Source organism: Neoarthrinium moseri, assembly GCF_022829205.1.
Source record: "Neoarthrinium moseri strain CBS 164.80 chromosome Unknown scaffold9_Wmoseri_CBS_16480, whole genome shotgun sequence".
Taxonomy (NCBI): Eukaryota; Fungi; Ascomycota; class Sordariomycetes; order Amphisphaeriales; family Apiosporaceae; genus Neoarthrinium; species Neoarthrinium moseri.
In genome coordinates this window covers 769,886-789,305 of record NW_026055123.1, presented here as the reverse complement: position 1 = coordinate 789,305, position 19,420 = coordinate 769,886, and the positions used below count along the sequence as shown (strand labels likewise).

The 19,420-nt window shown below is 50.9% G+C and overlaps 7 protein-coding genes across 7 annotated transcripts; 3 read left to right on the top strand and 4 right to left on the bottom strand.

Moving 5' to 3' along the window:
* Window positions 1-255: 255 nt before the first annotated feature.
* Window positions 256-1,161, bottom strand: JN550_003854 (uncharacterized protein; the record flags this gene model as incomplete). Its single annotated transcript, XM_049315304.1, has 1 exon — window positions 256-1,161. One exon carries the CDS (start codon window positions 1,159-1,161, stop codon window positions 256-258), a length of 906 nt encoding a protein of 301 aa, XP_049174424.1.
* Window positions 1,162-1,914: 753 nt separating this feature from the next.
* JN550_003853 (uncharacterized protein) lies at window positions 1,915-3,115 on the top strand (the record flags this gene model as incomplete). Its single annotated transcript, XM_049315303.1, has 2 exons — window positions 1,915-2,190; window positions 2,258-3,115. The coding sequence occupies 2 exons, from the start codon at window positions 1,915-1,917 to the stop codon at window positions 3,113-3,115; spliced, it is 1,134 nt and encodes a 377-aa protein (XP_049174423.1).
* Window positions 3,116-5,763: 2,648 nt separating this feature from the next.
* JN550_003852 (uncharacterized protein) lies at window positions 5,764-7,971 on the bottom strand (the record flags this gene model as incomplete). The annotated part of the gene is made up of 7 exons (XM_049315302.1): window positions 5,764-5,982; window positions 6,052-6,062; window positions 6,271-6,714; window positions 6,782-7,121; window positions 7,179-7,256; window positions 7,307-7,685; window positions 7,763-7,971. The coding sequence occupies 7 exons, from the start codon at window positions 7,969-7,971 to the stop codon at window positions 5,764-5,766; spliced, it is 1,680 nt and encodes a 559-aa protein (XP_049174422.1).
* An 807-nt stretch (window positions 7,972-8,778) lies between these two features.
* Window positions 8,779-11,167, top strand: JN550_003851 (uncharacterized protein; the record flags this gene model as incomplete). The annotated part of the gene is made up of 5 exons (XM_049315300.1): window positions 8,779-8,891; window positions 8,942-9,537; window positions 9,596-9,627; window positions 9,676-10,933; window positions 10,995-11,167. The coding sequence occupies 5 exons, from the start codon at window positions 8,779-8,781 to the stop codon at window positions 11,165-11,167; spliced, it is 2,172 nt and encodes a 723-aa protein (XP_049174421.1).
* Window positions 11,168-11,806: 639 nt separating this feature from the next.
* Window positions 11,807-13,957, top strand: JN550_003850 (uncharacterized protein; the record flags this gene model as incomplete). Its single annotated transcript, XM_049315299.1, has 1 exon — window positions 11,807-13,957. One exon carries the CDS (start codon window positions 11,807-11,809, stop codon window positions 13,955-13,957), a length of 2,151 nt encoding a protein of 716 aa, XP_049174420.1.
* A 187-nt stretch (window positions 13,958-14,144) lies between these two features.
* Window positions 14,145-15,239, bottom strand: JN550_003849 (uncharacterized protein; the record flags this gene model as incomplete). Its single annotated transcript, XM_049315298.1, has 1 exon — window positions 14,145-15,239. The coding sequence occupies one exon, from the start codon at window positions 15,237-15,239 to the stop codon at window positions 14,145-14,147; it is 1,095 nt and encodes a 364-aa protein (XP_049174419.1).
* Window positions 15,240-15,880: 641 nt separating this feature from the next.
* Window positions 15,881-18,223, bottom strand: JN550_003848 (uncharacterized protein; the record flags this gene model as incomplete). Its single annotated transcript, XM_049315297.1, has 12 exons — window positions 15,881-15,954; window positions 16,026-16,131; window positions 16,193-16,415; window positions 16,479-16,601; window positions 16,657-16,787; window positions 16,838-17,219; window positions 17,276-17,390; window positions 17,449-17,546; window positions 17,607-17,615; window positions 17,663-17,736; window positions 17,792-17,928; window positions 17,989-18,223. The coding sequence occupies 12 exons, from the start codon at window positions 18,221-18,223 to the stop codon at window positions 15,881-15,883; spliced, it is 1,707 nt and encodes a 568-aa protein (XP_049174418.1).
* Between the last annotated feature and the right edge of the window lie 1,197 nt (window positions 18,224-19,420).

Genomic DNA, 19,420 nt, shown 5'->3' with positions numbered 1-19,420 from the left:
CACCCCTGCCGGGGACGACCAGCCGCTATCTTGGTGAGCCTTCAGTGAGACCTTTGGCCTAGCTTGCAGCACCTTATGGTAGCTTCTCCAATCCACGGCGCTTTCTTCAGGGTATTAACCATCTCATCCAGGGTGCAGGCCGCAGTATCAGGAACGGACTGGATGCATTGTCACCCAACATGAATTTATTACGGAGTATCTCAGTTAGAATGGGATTGATACATCTTCCACTAGGTGGAATGCAACCGTGATGGATCACTTCTTCACTGCGCCAACCAGTAGGAATGTCGGTCTGATGAACTCGGTTTCCCAGCCAGGCGACCGCTTGACATCTTCTTCAGTCGGACACCACTCCACGAAATCGGTGAGCTCGAACCCCGAGTCCAGCAGCAGGTTGATATATGTTCCCAGCGTGCGGTGCTGTTTCCTGACCCCATCCACAAACCAGTTCCGGATTCTCAGCCCTTCCCTCTGATACGCATCCAGCGGCCAGATCTTGCGCCCGTCTTCTATCGTGACAAAGCCCCCTTTCGTCGGCCCCAAGTATATAGGGTGCTCGATTGAGAAAACGAGCCTGCCCTTCGGCTTCAGCGCCCTGGACACCTCCTGGATGAGTTCCGGCAAGTTGACTAGATAGTGAAACGCCAATGCGCTGAAGACGACATCGTACTCTCCTTCGGGCAGTTTGAGCTCCTCCAAGTCTGCCTTCATGTACTCGATGGCATCCGTCTTGTTTAGAGCTCGTGCCTTGTCCAGCATGTTCTCGGAAATGTCAATCCCTCGGACGTGGGCGGCACCGTTCTCAGCAAAGTAGCGCGCATACCAGCCCATACCGCAGCCGAGGTCGAGCATCCGGAGACTATCTAGAGAGTCTGGTAGCATCGCCCGCAAGCGAGGCCATTCCGGAGCACCCTCGAGGCCAAGTTTCTGCCGGTCCAACTTGATATACTGGTCGAAAAAGTCTGCAGTGTCATATATATTCTGCGACCCTTCGGCGCTGCTGGTTCCTGTCACTTTCGAAGCCATGTCTGGACGTCTCTTTTCGCTTTCAGAAGCGCAATGGATATTGCCAACGGCAGAAGCTACGAGTGCGTCGAAATTACAGTGCTGTTCAACCTCGCTGAAGAAATGCGTATCAGTCTGCGGTGGGACCTTAGGCATTCGCGCAAATGACTCAACCGGCGAGCTAACTAGGCGCTGCAGATTCCGTGATCAACACCAGCCGCATCGTCCAGCCAACTCCCAGCACCTGTTTTGAAGATTGTGTAGGCTTGCTTTGATTTCTGCTGAGGATTTGCAATTCAGATTGGGGGAATTCTCTTATTCCAGATTCACAGCCAGTTCATTTCAACCATGGTTAGCTTCTTTCCCGCCGTCACATCACGATTGCTTTGTTACATAGTAGCTACAGGCAAGTAGTTCCTGTGTCACTTGTCGCAGGGGGCCTTTGCCAAGAGCCAGCTGTGGCGTCGACGCCAGAGTGGAGAGCTTCCTAGGTATACTAGATACCTATGGAGACCCGGGAATAGTGGAACCCAGCCTCAATAGTATTGTGACTACACAGCGACCTGAGGCGAAATGAAGCTATGCATCGCATCTATAGAAATTCCATATTCTCGTATCTGCTGCGTACTGTGTGGGTAACCAGGCCGTTATCTCGTCCAATTACTTGCCCAGCACGGATGCGGCGGAGGAAGCTTCAGGGCCATTAGCCAGATACGACCCCGCCGACGTCACTGCAGGTGATGAGTGGCACGGTATTCGGGGCTCGCAACGAATCCCGTTCCAGAGCTTGGAGACACCTTTTATCTCACCCTGCGTGCTAAACCCTCAAAAGCTGTGATTGTTTCTTTCCCAGTTTCCTCGCATGAGGCTCCATCTCATCGCCCTTCCTGCTCGGATCAATTGCCCGAGATGGCTTCCCTATTTCCCACCCAATATGCCCTCCACCAGAGCTTTGGCTCTCCTCTAAATCAACCCAAGAAGCCCACCCCATACCAGGCCCGAACCGAGCTCTACGGAGCTTACTCCGTGGTCGACGATGCGAAGAACAAGGCTCAGAAGCTGAGCAAGGAGGCCCAGGTCGAGTTCGACAAGGCGAGCTCGGCGGCCCAGGCTAAAGCAGGGAAGATAGAGCTGTACTCCGGGAAATACTATGCTGCCTGCACTTTTGGTGGTCTTCTAGCTTGCGTATGCGATTGCGCCCCATCTTTCCTAGCTGTTGGAGAAAGTGTGCATGTACTGATCAAGGCACTAGGGTCTCACGCACACTGCTGTCACGCCGCTGGATCTCGTCAAGTGTCGCCGGCAGGTCGACTCCAAGCTGTACAAGAGCAATTTCCAGGCCTGGGGTCTCATCTACCGAGCCGAGGGCCTGCGCGGTATTTTCACTGGTTGGAGCCCGACATTCCTCGGATACTCGGCGCAGGGCGCCTTCAAGTACGGCTGGTATGAGTACTTCAAGAAGACATACTCCGACATGGCTGGCCCCGAGGCCGCCTACAAGTACAAGACCGGTCTCTACCTCGCCGCCTCGGCCTCGGCTGAGTTCCTTGCTGACATCGCACTCTGCCCCTTCGAGGCTGTCAAGGTCAGAATGCAGACGACCATTCCAGCTGCCTACAGCGGCACCTTTGACGGGTTTGGCAAGATCACTGGTGCAGAGGGTGTTGGTGGTCTGTACAAGGGACTGTACCCACTCTGGGGCCGCCAGATTCCTTACACCATGATGAAGTTTGCCTCCTTTGAAACAATTGTCGAGAAGATTTACGACCGTCTCCCTGGACAGAAGAGCGATTACGGAAAGGCCGCCCAGACTGGTGTCTCTTTCACCGGCGGTTACCTTGCCGGTATTCTCTGCGCCATTGTGTCACATCCCGCCGACGTGCTGGTCAGCAAGCTCAATGCCAACCGCGGCGCCGGTGAAGGTTTCGGTGCTGCGGTTGCCCGCAACTACAGGGAAATCGGCTTTGGGGGTCTCTGGAACGGTCTTCCCGTCAGAATTGTCATGATCGGTACCCTGACTGGCCTGCAATGGATGATCTACGATTACTTCAAGATCTTTATGGGTCTCCCCACCACCGGTGGTGCTGCGCCTCCGGCTGAACAGAAGTGAAGCACTTGAAGTCGAGCAGGGCATTATTTTATGTTGTTAACTCCGTGGGACTGGTCTCATAAGTTTGGTTTTTCTTATCGTCGTCAATAAGATTGTACGAGCTGTACACTATTAGCTATTACAAAATGACAAATACAAAGATATCCTCGTTGCCCACGTCTTCGTCTCTGATATTTCATTCCATGCTGATCAGTGACCAGATCGTTCTTATCAGGCAAACCACTATCCAGGCCGAATTACCATGTTATCTGTTGCTGGACTTCCTGTCGAGCTTCAGAACTCCGCTAGCCAGCTGTGTTGCTGTGATGGTGGAAAACACGCTTGATGCGAACGCCAAGATCGCAGAAGCCATTTCTCCTTGGGGTTCGGCAGGTATCGCACCAAAGGTGAGGGGTGCAGCAATCGCGGCAGCCCTGCTGACGATGACGGAGACGAAGAAGACGCGGAAGTTGACATTGAGCTTCCTCGCATCCTTACTACTCAAGTAATCGTTGAGGACCGGCACCACCGTGCAGTAAATGGCAAGTAGCTACAAGATGGCCTGGCTCAGGACACTATAAATCGCCGCGTTGTGCCTCGTAGACGACGCTGCGTCGCCGTGGTACCTGTCACAGTCCGTCTCCTTACCCGAAGGACAGGCACAGTCTGTCGATGTTGCGTCGCTGCATGTATCGATGGATCTGTAGGATACTATCGAACAGCCCAAGAGGGCGCTACCTGCAGAGATAAAGAGAACGACGAGACACAGGAGCACCGCTTGCGAAATGTATGGCTTTGCCCAATGCTCCGGCTTCGCTGGCAACCCCAAGAAGTGGGACATCTTCTGCCGCACCACCATCGCGATCGTTCGATCGGTCGGAATCGACAGCCTGTCGTGGAGATGGTGTAAACTTCAAATGATTTCGTTGGTTTATTGCTTTACTGTCGTTGGTTATGCTGGACGCACTCCGTAAAGGATGCCAGGATCCGCGAACAGGGTGGCAGTAACACTCTCAGGGCTGCACTTCTGTCCCAGAGGCAAGGTCCAGAAAAGTGATCCCATCCCACCAGTGGCTGTGATGGGGTTTGGGGTGACAGGCTGGACTAAACATAGCCGCCGTCCATCTTGTAGGCTGCACATTCCGTAAGACTGTGGTCAGACGATCGGTGCTCTAGTCAGGTGTATGTGGCACAGCTGTGACGTGTGACAGGTTGGCCAAACTGTCCTGAAAAGTGCTGTCTCAATGCGTTACCGAGCTCGATCTTCATCGTAAAATGTGTTTTCAAAGCAGCGGTAGAGGCAAAATATTGGACTATAGCTCACGCCGAGTTCTCATGGCATGGATCGGAAATCTACAGCTAATACATGTGGTGTCTCTGTCGGGTTTTTATGTAAGCCTGGCCTGGACGGTACGTTAGGAGGGCTCAGACAGTATAGGGGAAATACACATATGTGCCACCGCGGCAACTATCTGACCGAGGGTATTGCTCAACACCCCTCGAAGCCTTACATGGGACTGTAGCTCAGTCACCGCCATTCTGACCAGTACGACCCCGCATCCAAGATTAGGCACGATTCGGCGAGGAAGAGTTTAGGTTCGCTGTGTAGTCTAGAACTATTTTGATTTCATCAAGTATCGACCCCTTGGCCCAAACTGCATAATGGGAACAATTAAGTTGCATTCATCATTTTGCCTGACGTCAACTTCTTCATTGCACAGGCGCTTGGGGTTTATTCTTTCCTGGCGATGTGGCCACACCAATCATACATAGGATACAGGATACTATTATTTCCTGCCTCACTGTCATTATTAAAAATAAATACCAACATCACCGAGGCCAATGAATTGTCTTGAGGACATAAACTGAAGAGTGCTGTAGTATATATCCACTGTGAGAAAAGCCTCGTCACAAGGCACTACAAGTGGCAGACACGAACCATGAGCATCTTCTTCACACCTTCTTTCTTCGCAAAGTAAGAACTTCAGTCACGATTGGAGAGCTAAAAACTCTTCATTTGATCGGACGCATCTATGGGGGCTGTGAGAAGCAGGCTTCGGAAACGAAAGTGGGGGGCGAGGGGCCACGGAGTGTCATGAGTAGATATCATCCTGGTTATATTGCTGACACTGTGTCACTTACCGATATCGAACCATGTAGACTCTTTGGGTTTGGTGTGGGTTTTGGCTTACATATATAAATACATGTGTGTGTGTGTGTGTGTGTGCGACTTGGAAGATCTACCTCGATGGATATGACTGAGTCTGCAGCCTCACATGCCGCGCTTTGCTTCCTTAGCACTAATCGCTCTCAGTTTAAGGATAAATACAATGTTCAAGTTACTGTACCTTGTGGCAACTACAGTTATCCCATCTGCATCAGCCCTGCGCTTTAATACTACAGCACTTACCGGTTACAACAATGTTTCAACGTTTGAATGCTGGCAGCTAGATGCGCCTTTCCAGATATCCACGCAGCCAGGCCTAGAGGGGTCAGCGAGTCTCAGCCTCGGCGAAGTCTCAAACATTACGTATAACGTGTTGCCTTCTGGATACGTCGAGCCTCTACACAATGCTCCTGTTCCTCAGTGGGTTCCCCGCGAAGGCCGCCTCGTAGACTTTGATCACTAACCAGCTGTGTCTAGATGGGTATTTCTAGTCTCTGGGTCCTTATCCGTCAGAATTCCTGGAGATAAAGAAACAGAGTCTATCTTCTTCGGTGGAGAGTTTGGCGCTCTTTTCGCAGCCGATACTCCCGCAGTCAGTCGCGAAGGCCATGCTGGCCGGGTGCTGGGGCCTACTGAAGCCGTTCTTGTCCAGATCCCAACTGCTGATGGCGAAGTTCCGCGCCACGCTGTGCTTCACCAAGGGCCGTGTGTCACTGAGGAACTAGTTGGGACCCGAGGAATGGTTATCACGAGCCAGAGGAACGTGACACATCCTGCCAAGAGAACTTACACAGGGTAACACTTGCATTTTGTTGTTAGTTATACAAAGCTTTTTATTCAACGGTACCGATGATAGTGATTTCATCGAGCCTTTTATTCACGAGTATTTAGTCCCTTCACGAATATTACGGCCATGTTCTAGCTATGGTGATCGAACAATTCTCCTCGGTGTGCTCTTAGAAGGCTATATTTCAAGGCTGGAAAACAAAACGTTCTCGTAGAGGCTTACCATAGCGGTAAAACAAGAATGGCAATGGGACACAGGCTAGACACAGGAAACCAAGGATAGAGTTTCCCCATCCGAATCCAAGCGCGGAATACATTGGTGGGCCAGCCAGGGAAAGAAATGCTCCGGCCGACACCCGGACAATCGTGTTCGCAGCCAGGGCAGAGGCGGCCGACTCAGGTCCAAAAGCGTCGACAAGGTAGATCTGAGAGGGCATAATGACAAATAGCGAGCCTATGCCGATGAGCGATGTTCCGATGATCGGCACGATCCAATGGGCTTGTGCCTGCGCGCTCCACCCATACCAGAAAAATCCCACCGGTAGAAACGGGGAGACCACCATCATGAGGGGGAGTCTCATCTCTGGTGCTCCATCATTCTCACCCTTGAGCCTTGTATAAACCTTGTCGTTCAGAACACCGAATGCAATTATACCAATGAACATTCCTGTAGATGACGAGTCAGTAATGAAGGAGCTTAGCTTGCCGGGAAGATCTCAAGTGGTAGGCGTTACCTATTCCCACGCCAAGGTACGATAACCCAGATGTTTCCGTACTGAAACCGTATTGCGACTCAAAGACGCTCGGAAATGTAGTAAATAGTAGGTAGATGAGACCGACGACAATGGCGGAATATATTGACAGCAAAGTGACGATAGGGGAAAATAGTAGTAATCGGGTTGGTCGGGCAAGTGCTCTCCGAAGAACTTGTGTTGGACTTGCCCTGGTATCCGCCTTTGCGAAGAGACCAAGGTTTCCGGTTTCTTTCCTCAGCGCTTCGGCCTTGCGACGCAACAAGATGGTAGAATTTGTCTCTCGCATGCATATTAACCCGATAAGCAGAACGACGCTTGCCTAGAATAGGTCAATGACTCCTTGACCTAGTATGATAGAGTTGAAGAAGTTTCTTACCAATATACTAATAACCCAAAAAGTCCACCTCCAAGAAAGCCGCTGCGCAATAAATCCACCGATTATCGGCCCAATAACCTAGGCACAATAAGTTAGGCTTGGGCGCAAAAGTGTTGTGAAAATCTTACTGGGCCTAGCAAAGGGCCTATTCCCCATATTGCCATACTCCTTCCCCTTTCTTCGGGTGGCGTGACATCCGCGATGACAGCGCCACCAATGGTCATCGGAGCAGAGCATGCACACCCAGCCATGAAACGGAACACGAAGAACATTGCCGTGCTCGTGCTCACAGCGCACCCAACCGTGAAAGCAATGAAGATCACATTGCATATATGTATGATGACCATTCTCCCATAAACCTCTGACAACGGACTGATGAATAGCGGACCGATTGCAAAGCCGAGGAGATAGATGGTAACAGTGAATGCAGCGAGGACTTCACTATCAATGCCGAATTCTCTGACCAGTTGAGCTGCTCCTGGTGCGTACATAGTTGCGGCTAGGTTACTAGATTCCGGTAGAGCATTTTAGTTTCGGAGTAGGACCGGAAAGAGATTGAAGGTATAGAGGAATCTGGAACTAACCCGTATAATGCGAACAGACTGACAAAAACCACATGAGCGTGTCTCTTGATACTTGACCAGTTACGTGGGTTATGCGGGTCGTCAGGCCCATCCCAGTCAACAATAGAATCAGATTCTACTTTTTCTTGTGCAGTTCTGGTGGCCTCATGTCTTGACTCTAGATCCGTCGCCAGAGTGTCGGACGTCGAACCAGATGTTTCGGGATTCATGATCGGCTTCATTGGATGGTTCAGGGGGCGGTTCGGTGGAAGAGATCGTAATGGGGCGTTAGAAGTCCAGGAAGATGGTTAGCATCTGGCTTTGTATGTATACCAGGTATGGTCATGGGACGTCCGTTATAAGACATTAAGCTCGGACGATGGTCCAGACATGCAGACCCGTTTTGATTTGACTGCCATAGGCTAGATCAAGCACCAGGTGGTTACCCGGTCAAGTCTCTCGCTCGGACGAACGTCCGACACTCAGGTTCAGGGGGCAGATCTTCCGCCTCAGGTCCGTCACTAAGTAACCCATAGCTACCCATTGCTTATTGGATACAATGCTTATTGGATACAAGGTCACTTTGTGGGGTAGCTTTGGTGGTTGGCGGAGACCACTGGCGGCCCACCAGATTAAGAAAAGCGTCTGCCTGGTATGGAGATGCTCCCTTGTTTGACTATGAAGCGTGTACTTTGGTTGTGGGTGATTAGCTGTATCGTCAGACGGAGCGTCGGACGATGCATCGGATGGTCGGATATTGCGGGTTTGATCGGCAATAAGGGCAAAGCCAACTAGCGGTATTGATATAGCGATTTACTTGTCCGCTTAAGTGCAATAGCGCTGACAGTTTTTGCGCATACCTGAATTGGCTTGCCAATAACCCAATAACCTATTATCACTCTCACATCACTCACAACTACGTTATGATGGGATACTGTTTTCTGAACGCTCCCGGCCACTCAGGTATTCTCCGCTGAACGATTAATACCTCTTACCCCATTCGTCTTGGGCTTTACTTTGTCAGACTGTTCAACACAATGTCCGATCAGACGAGCCCCGAGTCCAATGTACCACAAGGGCGGCCACGTCCACCGCCAAACCGTCGTCGGGACAAACCGCAATTGAGCTGTGACTTATGTAGGCGTAGAAAGTAAGAGAGGTCCCGGATACTCTTGGACACAGCTAAAGCTACCTGCTCAGGCTAAAGTGTAACCGGCTGTATCCTTGTGAGAACTGCGCCAAACGTGGACTCGATTCACAATGCACCTTTCCTGGCCCCGCTACAAGGTCTACGGCTCGACAGAGGAGTCGCGATGCCAATGAGAGCTCGAATGTCTACGATAGGCTTCGCCAGCTCGAGAGTCAGCTTGCGAGAATTGAACGGCCGTCACCCACACCAACAAGGCATGTACCCGGCCCTGCTGCTACACCCACAGAATCTGGAACAAGCACGAATGTGAATACGCCCTCGGGTGCGGACAATAACTTCCCGCCCGAAGGACTGCCATTCAGTGGTCCTACATTGCAAGGTCCTGGCTCTGTATATGTGGACTGTTCGCACTGGTCTTCAATCCTTCGGGGGGTCTCTGAGTTGCGGCCTGAGTCATGCACTAGGCCGCAATATTCAATATCAAGCCTTTCAAATGAGAAGGATTTGCAACAGCCTCCTGGGCCCTTGCTACTGTATGGGTGTCGTCCAGTAGCAACCAAACAGGAACTTTTGGATGCGATTCCACCCAAGGCTGAGACTGATCGCTTGATTGCTCATTACTTCAACGCATTGGACTTGTCCTCAGGTAGGTCCTCCCGGCCGCTGTGAGAATATCTGTGATGGGTTTATATTAAATGTTATAGCGATGTTACGACGCCCTGGGTTCGCGAAGGAGGTAAGTCCGTGTCGCCAGTTCTTCTGACTTGGGCTCATATGGGTTCAGTACGGCAGATTCTGGGACAACCCGGCAGGCACGCCTGTTTTATGGCTGAGTTTGCTTTTCGGAATGCTCTGTATCGCGATGCAATTTCGACAAGGCAATCCCGAGAATACCACCTGTCCAGAAGAACGATCAGGAGAAAGTGTTGCCAAGTACAAAGAGAAGGTGGTACAAAGCCTCCTTTTAGGCCGCTATACTCAAGGAGGCCCATATGTCATCGAGGCTTTGGTCCACTACCTTGCGATCGAGCACCTTTCGAGGCCAGATGCCGACAGTGGTGTCTGGATCGTTGTGGGAATCCTTGTGAATCTTGCCATGCGAATGGGATATCATCGTGACCCTAGCTATTTTGATGGTATCACACCGCATGACGCCGAAATGAGACGACGCCTATGGATAGCAATCTATGTTCTAGGTTGTGCTATCTCAGAGCATATGGGCATGCCACATCTTATCAAGAATGTTGACGATGTGAAAGAGCCGAGAAACCTATTGGATACTGACTTTGACGAATTCACTGTGGAGTTACCCCCTGCGCGTTCAGACAAAGAACCTACCCCAATGCTATACTGCCTAGCAAAATTTCGATCACTCAAGGTTTCCAATCTGATCAATGATCTTGTCACCAGCCGGCAACGCTATTCGTACGCTGAAGTTATGGAAGTCGATGCCAAACTCAGCGAAGCACATTCAAACATACCTGTTTGTTACAAGTGGCGTTCGTTGTCTGAATCTGTCACCGACCCGCCAATCGTCATTTGTCGAAGACTGTACTTGGAGATTCTTCATCTTAAAGCACGAATCGTTCTCCACATACGACATGTACTGCCAACACAGCATCAGCAGGACTTCGCCTACTCAAGACGGGTTATAGCGGATGCGCTTTGCGAATCTATGAAATTTCATCACATCATGGATGAAGAGACGCGACCAACAGGACAACTTTTCCAATCGAGGTGGCGCTTTTCAGCTATAGTTAACCAGAACTTTTTGCTCACAACGATCGCCATGTGTTTCTTCTTACGGCACAACAAGTCGGAAATCGGGAGGGCTCGGTTGGAGGAAATCAAGCGGTTGTGTCGTCAATCCCAAGGCATCTGGATTCGCTCCAGCAGGACCTCAAAAGAAGCATCAAAGGCGGCAGAGGCTCTAAAGGTATTATTAGATAATTGGGATAATCCTGTAGAATCCGCGCGTGGAGCGGGGGCACCTGTGCTAAAGGATCCGACCTTGGACTCGTGGGCCTCCACTACCTATTCTGGTAAGTAACCACTTGTATTGGACTTGCAAACTTGAAGGCATGACTGACATACATTCAGTAGACGTGTCAGGAGGACTGGAGATGCCATTTTCCTATTTCAGCTTGTTTGACGAACTGGAAATGACTTCTTTTGCATCTGAGACCCCGGACCACTTACTCGTGCCGCCCGTAACAGGTCAATCAAGCGATTATCTTACCTCAGCACAATGGTACGCGCACCGTCAAGAATCGTAATAAGATGTCACTGCCGTATGGTGTGCGGAACTTTCGCTCATTGTACTCTGACCGTAGGTACCCCGTACCAATAAAATACTTTCATATGAAGTTTACCAACGAATTCGAGGTATGGCTCAATGTGAAAAATATCACAGGGATTTGGGGCATGTCATTCATAATGATGGGACTAGGGAAAAGTGACTCCTTACGGCGGTGTGACCTCTAGTGGCGTTATCTCGACTTTTCGAATTTTGAAGTCTAACCAGAAGCGTGAAATAATGCGTAGATTGTCTTTCAGCCCTGAGTCTACAATCGCTTGGGTAAAATTAAGATATAGGGACGAGGGAATACCTATCTCATGAAAATCAATGAGAATGAAGCCTTCCCCTAGCGGCCAAGGAAAGTTCAGGGGTGCATTACTATATTTAGATGTCAGGCCGCTTAGCGGATGTGGGCTATACGCGATACCTGAAGAAGAGAGGGGCTGAACCATCTCCATCCCAGTTGAGAACCCAGCCTTGGATTAGGCATTTGGGGGCTGAAATAGCGCTGAGCCTCCAAGTCCGAGCCTGACGCACTTCATTGATCTGCACAATTTTCGCGTTGATCTTCTTCCCTTTGACGCATAGCATTCATTTACGCAATTGAATCCTTACAATGTCGAGTACCAGTCCAATTTTCCCCGTCTCTTTCTCTGACATTGATGTTGAATGCTGGGGAGGTATCAAGGAAGACAAGCGATGTGAATTTGCGCAAGCGGGAGAAAAAGTACGTGGCCTTCTTCCAGATTCAATGATACACCGTTGGGCGCTGGATAAGGCCAATTTGAAGAGAGCCAATCCCGAAGATGGGGCCAGCAAGCTCTACAGGCCCATCCTTGACCCGTATGAATTTCGCCTCCTCGAGCTCAAACCAGGTGGACATAATGACGCTCTTCAAGGTTCACTGCATCATTGCTCACTTGAACTTGTGGCCATCGAAAGCGAAAACAATCCTATTACGTGGCGGACTCCTGACGAAGAGAGATATACTTGGAAATTCGCCCTTCCGGTGAACAACCTTACCGCACCTATGCAGTACACAGCGCTGAGTTATAGCTGGGGCCCTCCGGTTTTCGAGGGTAAGATATCCTGCGACGGGCACGAGAAGGCGATCACGCGATCTCTCGAAACGGCGCTGAGACATTTCCGAAAAGAGGATTGCTCCGTGGTCTTCTGGATCGATCAGATATGTATCAACCAGGACGACAACGGGGAAAAGGAAAGCCAAATTCCACTCATGAGCAGTATCTACAGGCATTCACTGAATACCGTAATCTGGCTAGGTGAAGCTAGTCCCGGGTCCGACTTGGCTATTCGGCTCCTCGAAGACATCAATGTTCTTTTGCAGTTCAATGATTCGAGCATCAGCCCTGAAGATTTTGAACGTTTGGGACTGCCGCAAGCGGATTCTGAATCATGGAAAGCCCTGTGGAGCTTGTTAGGGCGATCATGGTTCTCGCGACTTTGGATCATACAGGAAGTCATACTCTCAACATCGCCGTGGGCAATGTGTGGGTACGACTGTATTTCTTGGAGCAAGTTGTCGACTAGTTGCTACCATCTCGTGACTTGTGGCATATCGCGCTGGTTGCAACAAACGCAGGCACCTATTCAAGACGCAAGAACACGTACCAATGACCAAGGCGATCTTTGCCAGTTAGCCTCGGGGCTCGGTGAAGTCAAGGAACAGTGCGGCCAGGGCCAGTCCGGCCCACCTCTTCTCGGCCTACTTGTCAAGACACGGCATGCACAGTGCTACGACGCCCGAGACAGAATCTACGGGCTTCTTGGAGTTTGTTATCATGGAGACGCTGCAGCGGTTCGTGTAAGCTACGCTCAAGAATATACTGCTGCTAGCTTGTTCCATGACATGGCCCTCCACTATCTGCAACCGAAACCTGGAAGCCCTATCAACAACGTGCTCACCTGTGTAGATCATGAGTCGCCCGATCTTCCCTCGTGGGTGCCGGACTGGAGGTTACCCCGCGAGACTGAATCTTTGGGGTACTCCAGCTTCAGTCGGAATATCTATCACGCAACCGGCACCGGGTCTCCTCCTGTTAGCGAGAGGGTTCAAATAACGAACATCGAGGAAAGAAGTCAGCTGTCCATTCGAGGCATCTTAGTCGACAAGCTTGTTCGAACCAGCGACCAGTTTATTGAGCCCGATCTCACTTATGTGAACTCCTCATCAGAAAATAAAACCCTGCTTGCAGCTTATAGTTTTGTCTCCTCCAACCTCGACTTATTTTCTCCCGTCAAGGAGCACGGTGTCTTCTCATCATTTTGGCACACCCTTGTCGCGGGACAAGATGCCGGGGGTATGGTCAGATGTCCAGAATCGTACGCCGAGATCTTCAGCCTGCTCCTCGACGAGACCACGGGCCAGTCCCCCTCGCTACCGGATCAGACGTATTCCCCGCGTCAATTGCGGCCGAAGGGCAAAGGCAGACTGGAGGTGGCGAGCCTAGAGTCTCGAACCGCAGGGCGGAGCTTTCAAGACGTGCGGGCAGCACTGAGACGGGTCACAAGAAACAGACGGTTGGGGATCACGAGCAAGGGCTATCTTGGGTTATTCCCGAGATATTGCAAGAATGGAGATTTACTATACCTGGTAGAAGGATGCCATGTGCCGTTTCTGTTGAGGCCGGCAGGGGATATAGAGGGAGGACATCGGCTGGTTGGAGAGTGTTATGTACATGGCATCATGGACGGAGAGGCTCTGAAGTTGGAGAGCGCTGATAAAGCTGACATTGTGCTGGTTTGATCGAAACAAATATCCCAGGGGTACCTCGAAAAGAAAGCAGGATAAGATGTCCTGACTCTGAACCCACACAGATTCGAGAAACAAAAGCAAGGTTGACATGATGCTTATAATGTCAAGCGTCGCATGTTGAAGGGCGAGCATAGGGGGGTATCATTAACACTTTTCTATCATATCACGATTCCAGACACTATTTCGGGATCTGCGTGGCCTCATAGCTAGGCGGTGCCTCTGCTCCGCCGCCAGTCCGCTCAAAGATAGACTCCCTGGCCTTCTGCAGATCGATCCGCGCCTTGTCAAGCTCCTCCGACTTCTGTTTCTGGTCCCAGTCAAGCTCTTGACACCTGCCCATTGCGCCCTGGATCTGGGCAGCTAAGACCTTGACGCACATCTTCAGCTCTTGACTCGAGTCCTTGATCTTGTCATGGAATGCCATATCGGTGAAGATATTATCGAATAGCATATCGCTCATAATGTTTCCTTTGGCGATCTTCAAGGGGGGTAGCTCGTGAATAGTGGGGTCTTCGCGTCTTGCGTGTGAGACATGCCAAAATGCATCATTGACCTGCATCTCGGCGTTGTGGAGGGCATTCCTCTCCATCATGTCTGTGATGCTTCCTCCGCCAAACATATCCATCCGGCTGTGATCGAGGGCCTCCTCTATGAACCGACCGGCGTTAGCCAGCCGATCTGAGGCATCCCTGAGGCTCTGCACAGCTTGGCTCTGCCTCTCAAACTTGCCTCTGGACTCTTGGTATTTCTGTAGGTTGACAGTGTACAGGCGCTCTCGGTTGTCCTCTTCTGGGAAGTCTGGGGTGGGACCCTGGAAGATCGAGTTGTATAGACCGTCAAGATCTTGCTGGGCCTGCACATGGCGCGCAACCTTCTGCTCAAGGTCGCTCTGCGCACGTAACGCTTCCTGGCGGAGAGAGGTCAAGCCTTTCTGCTGCTCCTTCGCCCCGTGTTCCTCCTGCAATGCGTCAAAGTACTCGCGCTCCTCCTTGGCGGCCTTGGCGTCGAACTTTTCAGTCTTGCGGCCCACCTTGTAGGCAAAGCGGCGCATGACAGAATCACGATACTTCTCATGATCCTGTAGCTCTTTCATCCGCTTCCTAGAGAGCTCGCGGACGCGCTTTTCAATGTCTTTTAATTGGGCATCTAGATCAGCAATGTATCGCTTTTGTTGATCCAGGTCTGGCCGCGCGTGATCCGTTTCCCGCAGGACCCCCAACAGCTCTTTGTTGCGCGGTGCTGCCTCTTGGATTAGTGCTGCAACTGAAGCCATGATGATATAGTGAAGCTGGCGATATAAGGTCTGTGATGTGTGTGCAAAGAGTTGAATTCGACGCTGGCTCTGAATGGAAAGATGGCTCCACGACACCGGCACAAACATGAGGCTCTATATATCTACAGTACTTGAAGATAGGAGCCTGGCAAAGCAGGTGCACTGCCATCATAACATTGCTTGGCACACGTTCATACAGTCGCTAACGGTGGCTTCGATTCGCAGCTGTGCCACTAACCTGCCTAGAGTGTGGTACCACGGGGTGCTTTGTTCCAACCCCGAGCGCTGTAGAATAGGGCAGGCGGGGCAGGATATGCGCGGGGCTGGGCAGTCTCGGGGGCAATTATTCTAGCATCGGATCCGCTGCTGCGCCACGACGACCATTTGTTCTAGCGCTGGCCCATTGATCCTTCGGCCTGCGAAATGACGTGGGGCGTATCCCACTACGGCGGCCTCACGACGAGTGGCCGCTTGATAGCAGGTAGCATCACAAAGCCAAGGCTCTACGCACCCACAGCAACGACCTCCGCAGCCCCGATATAGTCTTGCGACCCCGTGATGATTGACATTAGCAGCTGAACTGAGTAGTCCTCTAGAATGAAGCACCAAGAGACTCTTTGTAGTGACGCGCTGCTTCTGCCTCACTTGCGCAACGCCCGTTCTCTCAGGAGCAACGCAGCAACAAGTGCCAGGGATGAACAAACCAATGACACATCTTTTCGGGGGCACGAATCAGTAAGCTTTCACCTCAAGCTATAGCATGGCCTCGTGATGGCTTTTACTTACAGTGGCTATACTCGATTCCTTCGATGTACGACTGGACGATGGCTCCGGCAATCGACGGGCTAGCTTTGTCGATGTAGCCCACGTCCGCAGCAGCTCCTTCGATAATCTGGACCATATCAGTAAACGTCAATAATTATTTCTTGTCCGTGCCTGGTTGAAAGAGGTACCTCTTGCACACGATCAGCACTCAGGTTAAGCTCTCTAAGCCTTACGAGCAACCCCTTGCGAAGACCTGCTGTTGTCAGAGCACTGCCGACGGCCATCCCAATTGTGGCGCCCATTGGGCTGGTCAAGAATAGTCCGGAAGTGGCAGCGGCTTTATCGGAAACGTCGATGGATGCCTGCAATGCTATAAAGACTGCCGTCTGCGCTATACCCGTAGCTAGTCCACTGTCGGTGTCTATCAGCGCCAGCCATGGAAGCTGCGGTCGTTTTCAAGAACTTAACGCTTACCCCGGGAAAATATAGAGTGACTCGACCCAATTGGTATTACCCTGCCACCTGAGGATGAGCAGTAGGTAACTCGTGATACCCAAAAGGGTTGCTAAGATGAGCAAAGCTTTATAACGGCCAGTCCTGTGGATCCCCTGTAAGCTACAGTCACGTCGGCAATGGGCTTGATTGGACCAACTGCTTAATAGCGAAACCCGAAGCCAAAGCTCCGACTGCATTCCCTACGACGGCGGGGACTAAATGTGCCCCAGCGACTGTGCTAGACGATCGCTGGGTAACTTGGAAGTAAAGCGGCACGCTGAACATCATCTGCTTAAGTCAGCATCGCTGGGTGGAAAAAGGTTCGCGTAGCGACTTACAGTTAACTGGGCAGCGTTTTGAGAGCCCGAGATCAGATAACACAGCAGGACGTTTGGGTTTCGGAGCAATCTGATAGGGAAAATCGGTTCTTTCGCCCAGTACTCCTCGACGAGGACAAAGGTTCCGAGCATGATGGCTCCAGCGACAAATAGCCCTATGATCGCTGGGTGATCCCAGGGCAATCTGGATCCAGCGATTTCGAGGGGTAGCATGAGCGCAAAGATGCCTGACCCCAAAAGTAAAGCGCCAGAGAAGTCAATCCTGCCAAGCCGAGTTCCGGGCTGATCTGCTGGTTCTTGGGCTTCGGCTCGTAAGGATGGAAGGGCAACCCAACAGTATGTGGCGGCTATGGCAAAAATGGGTGCCTGGCCAAGAAATGACCTGGTGGGTAGATATCAGTATTACAATTACGATTTCGAGGAGAATATCAGACAGACCAACGCCACCCTATAGTGTCTGTCAACCAGCCACCTACGGGCCCTCCTAGGCTCCTTCCTGTGGTTGCAATGATGTTGAGATAACTCTGCCAAGAGGCGACCTCCCTCAAAGGAGCTAAATCTTCAAGACGGCATCAGTCCGGGGGTTTGGGGCCATTACGCGAGGAGCATACCTGTAATTATCAATGCCACCAATACGGTCATGCCAGCACCGCCTGATCCTGATATTACGCGGCCTATAATGACCTGCCACATGGTTTGGCCAGCACCGCTGAATTCTTCGAGTCAGCATCTACCTCGCCAATTTTTTGGACACCACACAGCTGCTTACACCAGAGCACTGAGATACGTCAGCAAGAATAATTTCGAGTAGAAGCTATGACATACCATCCTATCGCAAATAGGCTATAGCAGATCAGGAGCAGGGACTTCCTTCCGAATATGTCGCTCAGCTTACCATACTACTATCCATTAGCCTTGCCGAGTTGCTGCTTCAAGACAATCAGATATCCTCACCAAGGACTGTGTTGCACATCCGGCAAGCATGAAACCAATGAAGAGCCAGCTTGAGTTTTCCAGATCGTTGAACTCGGACCCTATAACAGGGTGGGTAGCCATCACGAGAGATCCATCGGCATTTGCAGTGAAAACACCTAATGGATGGGTTTAATTAGCTTTTCTCCCGTGGGAGCAGATAGTAGGCGGCAACTGACCAATGAAAAGAGCAACGACTGTCCTTGCGATGAATGCATTGCTGTACTTCCTTTCTTGGGTCTTTGGGAAATCCTCGTGGCTCCCGTTTTCCGTGATGGATGAGGTTGCACCGTAGCTCGGGGTGGTACTGGCTAGCAAACCTGAGCTTTCACCCTCGGTACCCCATGCGTTAGTCGTTGAGCCGTTCGAAGTCACGTTGGGCTCAGAAGCTTCAATATGTGGTGTCGTACTCATGGTGAGTAAGATATCGCTGCGCGATGATCGCCTTGTCTGGGCGGGCAAGTTGGGAGCGGCAGAGTATTACTTAGAAATGCATGTGCGAGCAAACTGCGGGAAATTCTCAGGTAGTGGTTGCCAAATGCCCGGGATGTGCCGATACGTGCTCACACAACGGTCCGCTTCCGGCTCTTTGTGCGCGATGGCGGATTAAACTACGGAAAATCCGTCTTCGTCGTAACGAGCAATTATACTAGCTTTGTGGCCATAGCCGTGAAAAGTTGCGGCTGGTCCCCAAATCCAATAGGATTTGGGACATGGAAGGCGACTAGTGTTATCAATCGGTGTCGACGCAATACACGGATGAAAGCACATCATCGCGCTATACCGGTTTAGCACCCATGAATCCACATTGGGACATGTTCTTGGCTTTAAAGCTTCTAACTAGAACTGTGCAACAGGTATCAGAAGAAACTGTGGCAAGTCAGGAAACGAAAAAAGGACACTCATCACGCTTGAACTCGGTGGCATATCTTACCATGACCGCACAGGACCCAGTGTACCTTGCATTTCTGTAGGTTCATTTACCAACACCACAAGGACCCAATATGTATTAAACTTTGTCATGATGTCACGGAGATCAGATATCATGTAGAAGAGACCCAACGATCATCGTAGCTCGTATGATACATCCCTCATATAATTAAAGACACTCCTCTTTCCAACATTAAGAACTATGAGCATGGTTCACGATGCTTTGCAAAATGGTACAGGAAGTTACGGACGGAAAGGATTGCTCCCATGCCGCGCCTTCTCCAGTGTGTTGGTATGCGAAGAATGCTCAAATCGATTCCAAACAGAGATATGATTACAGAAAATCAATAGTCTTGGAAGCAACGGTTCGATTTTTTATACTTCGTAATCGCATAGTGCATGTCCAGCTCCGTCTAGTAGAGTGCTTCAATCTGGTTCCGGCCAGAAAGGATTGAATCCTTGGCACCTTGCATAGAAAAAAAGGCAGCATATCAAATGAACCGGGCAGTAAAGCAAGTATGTATTAAGTGCGAATGTACGTCGTTGTTAAGTCGATCGAGCAATGCTGAAGCGTCCTTGGACGGCCACATGCCGTTTTGCAGGAAAGTCCGAGACGGCTGAGAAAGTCGCAACCTCCGTAGTCTGTAAGAGAACCAGTTCTCAGACGCAATGGCGTCGCTC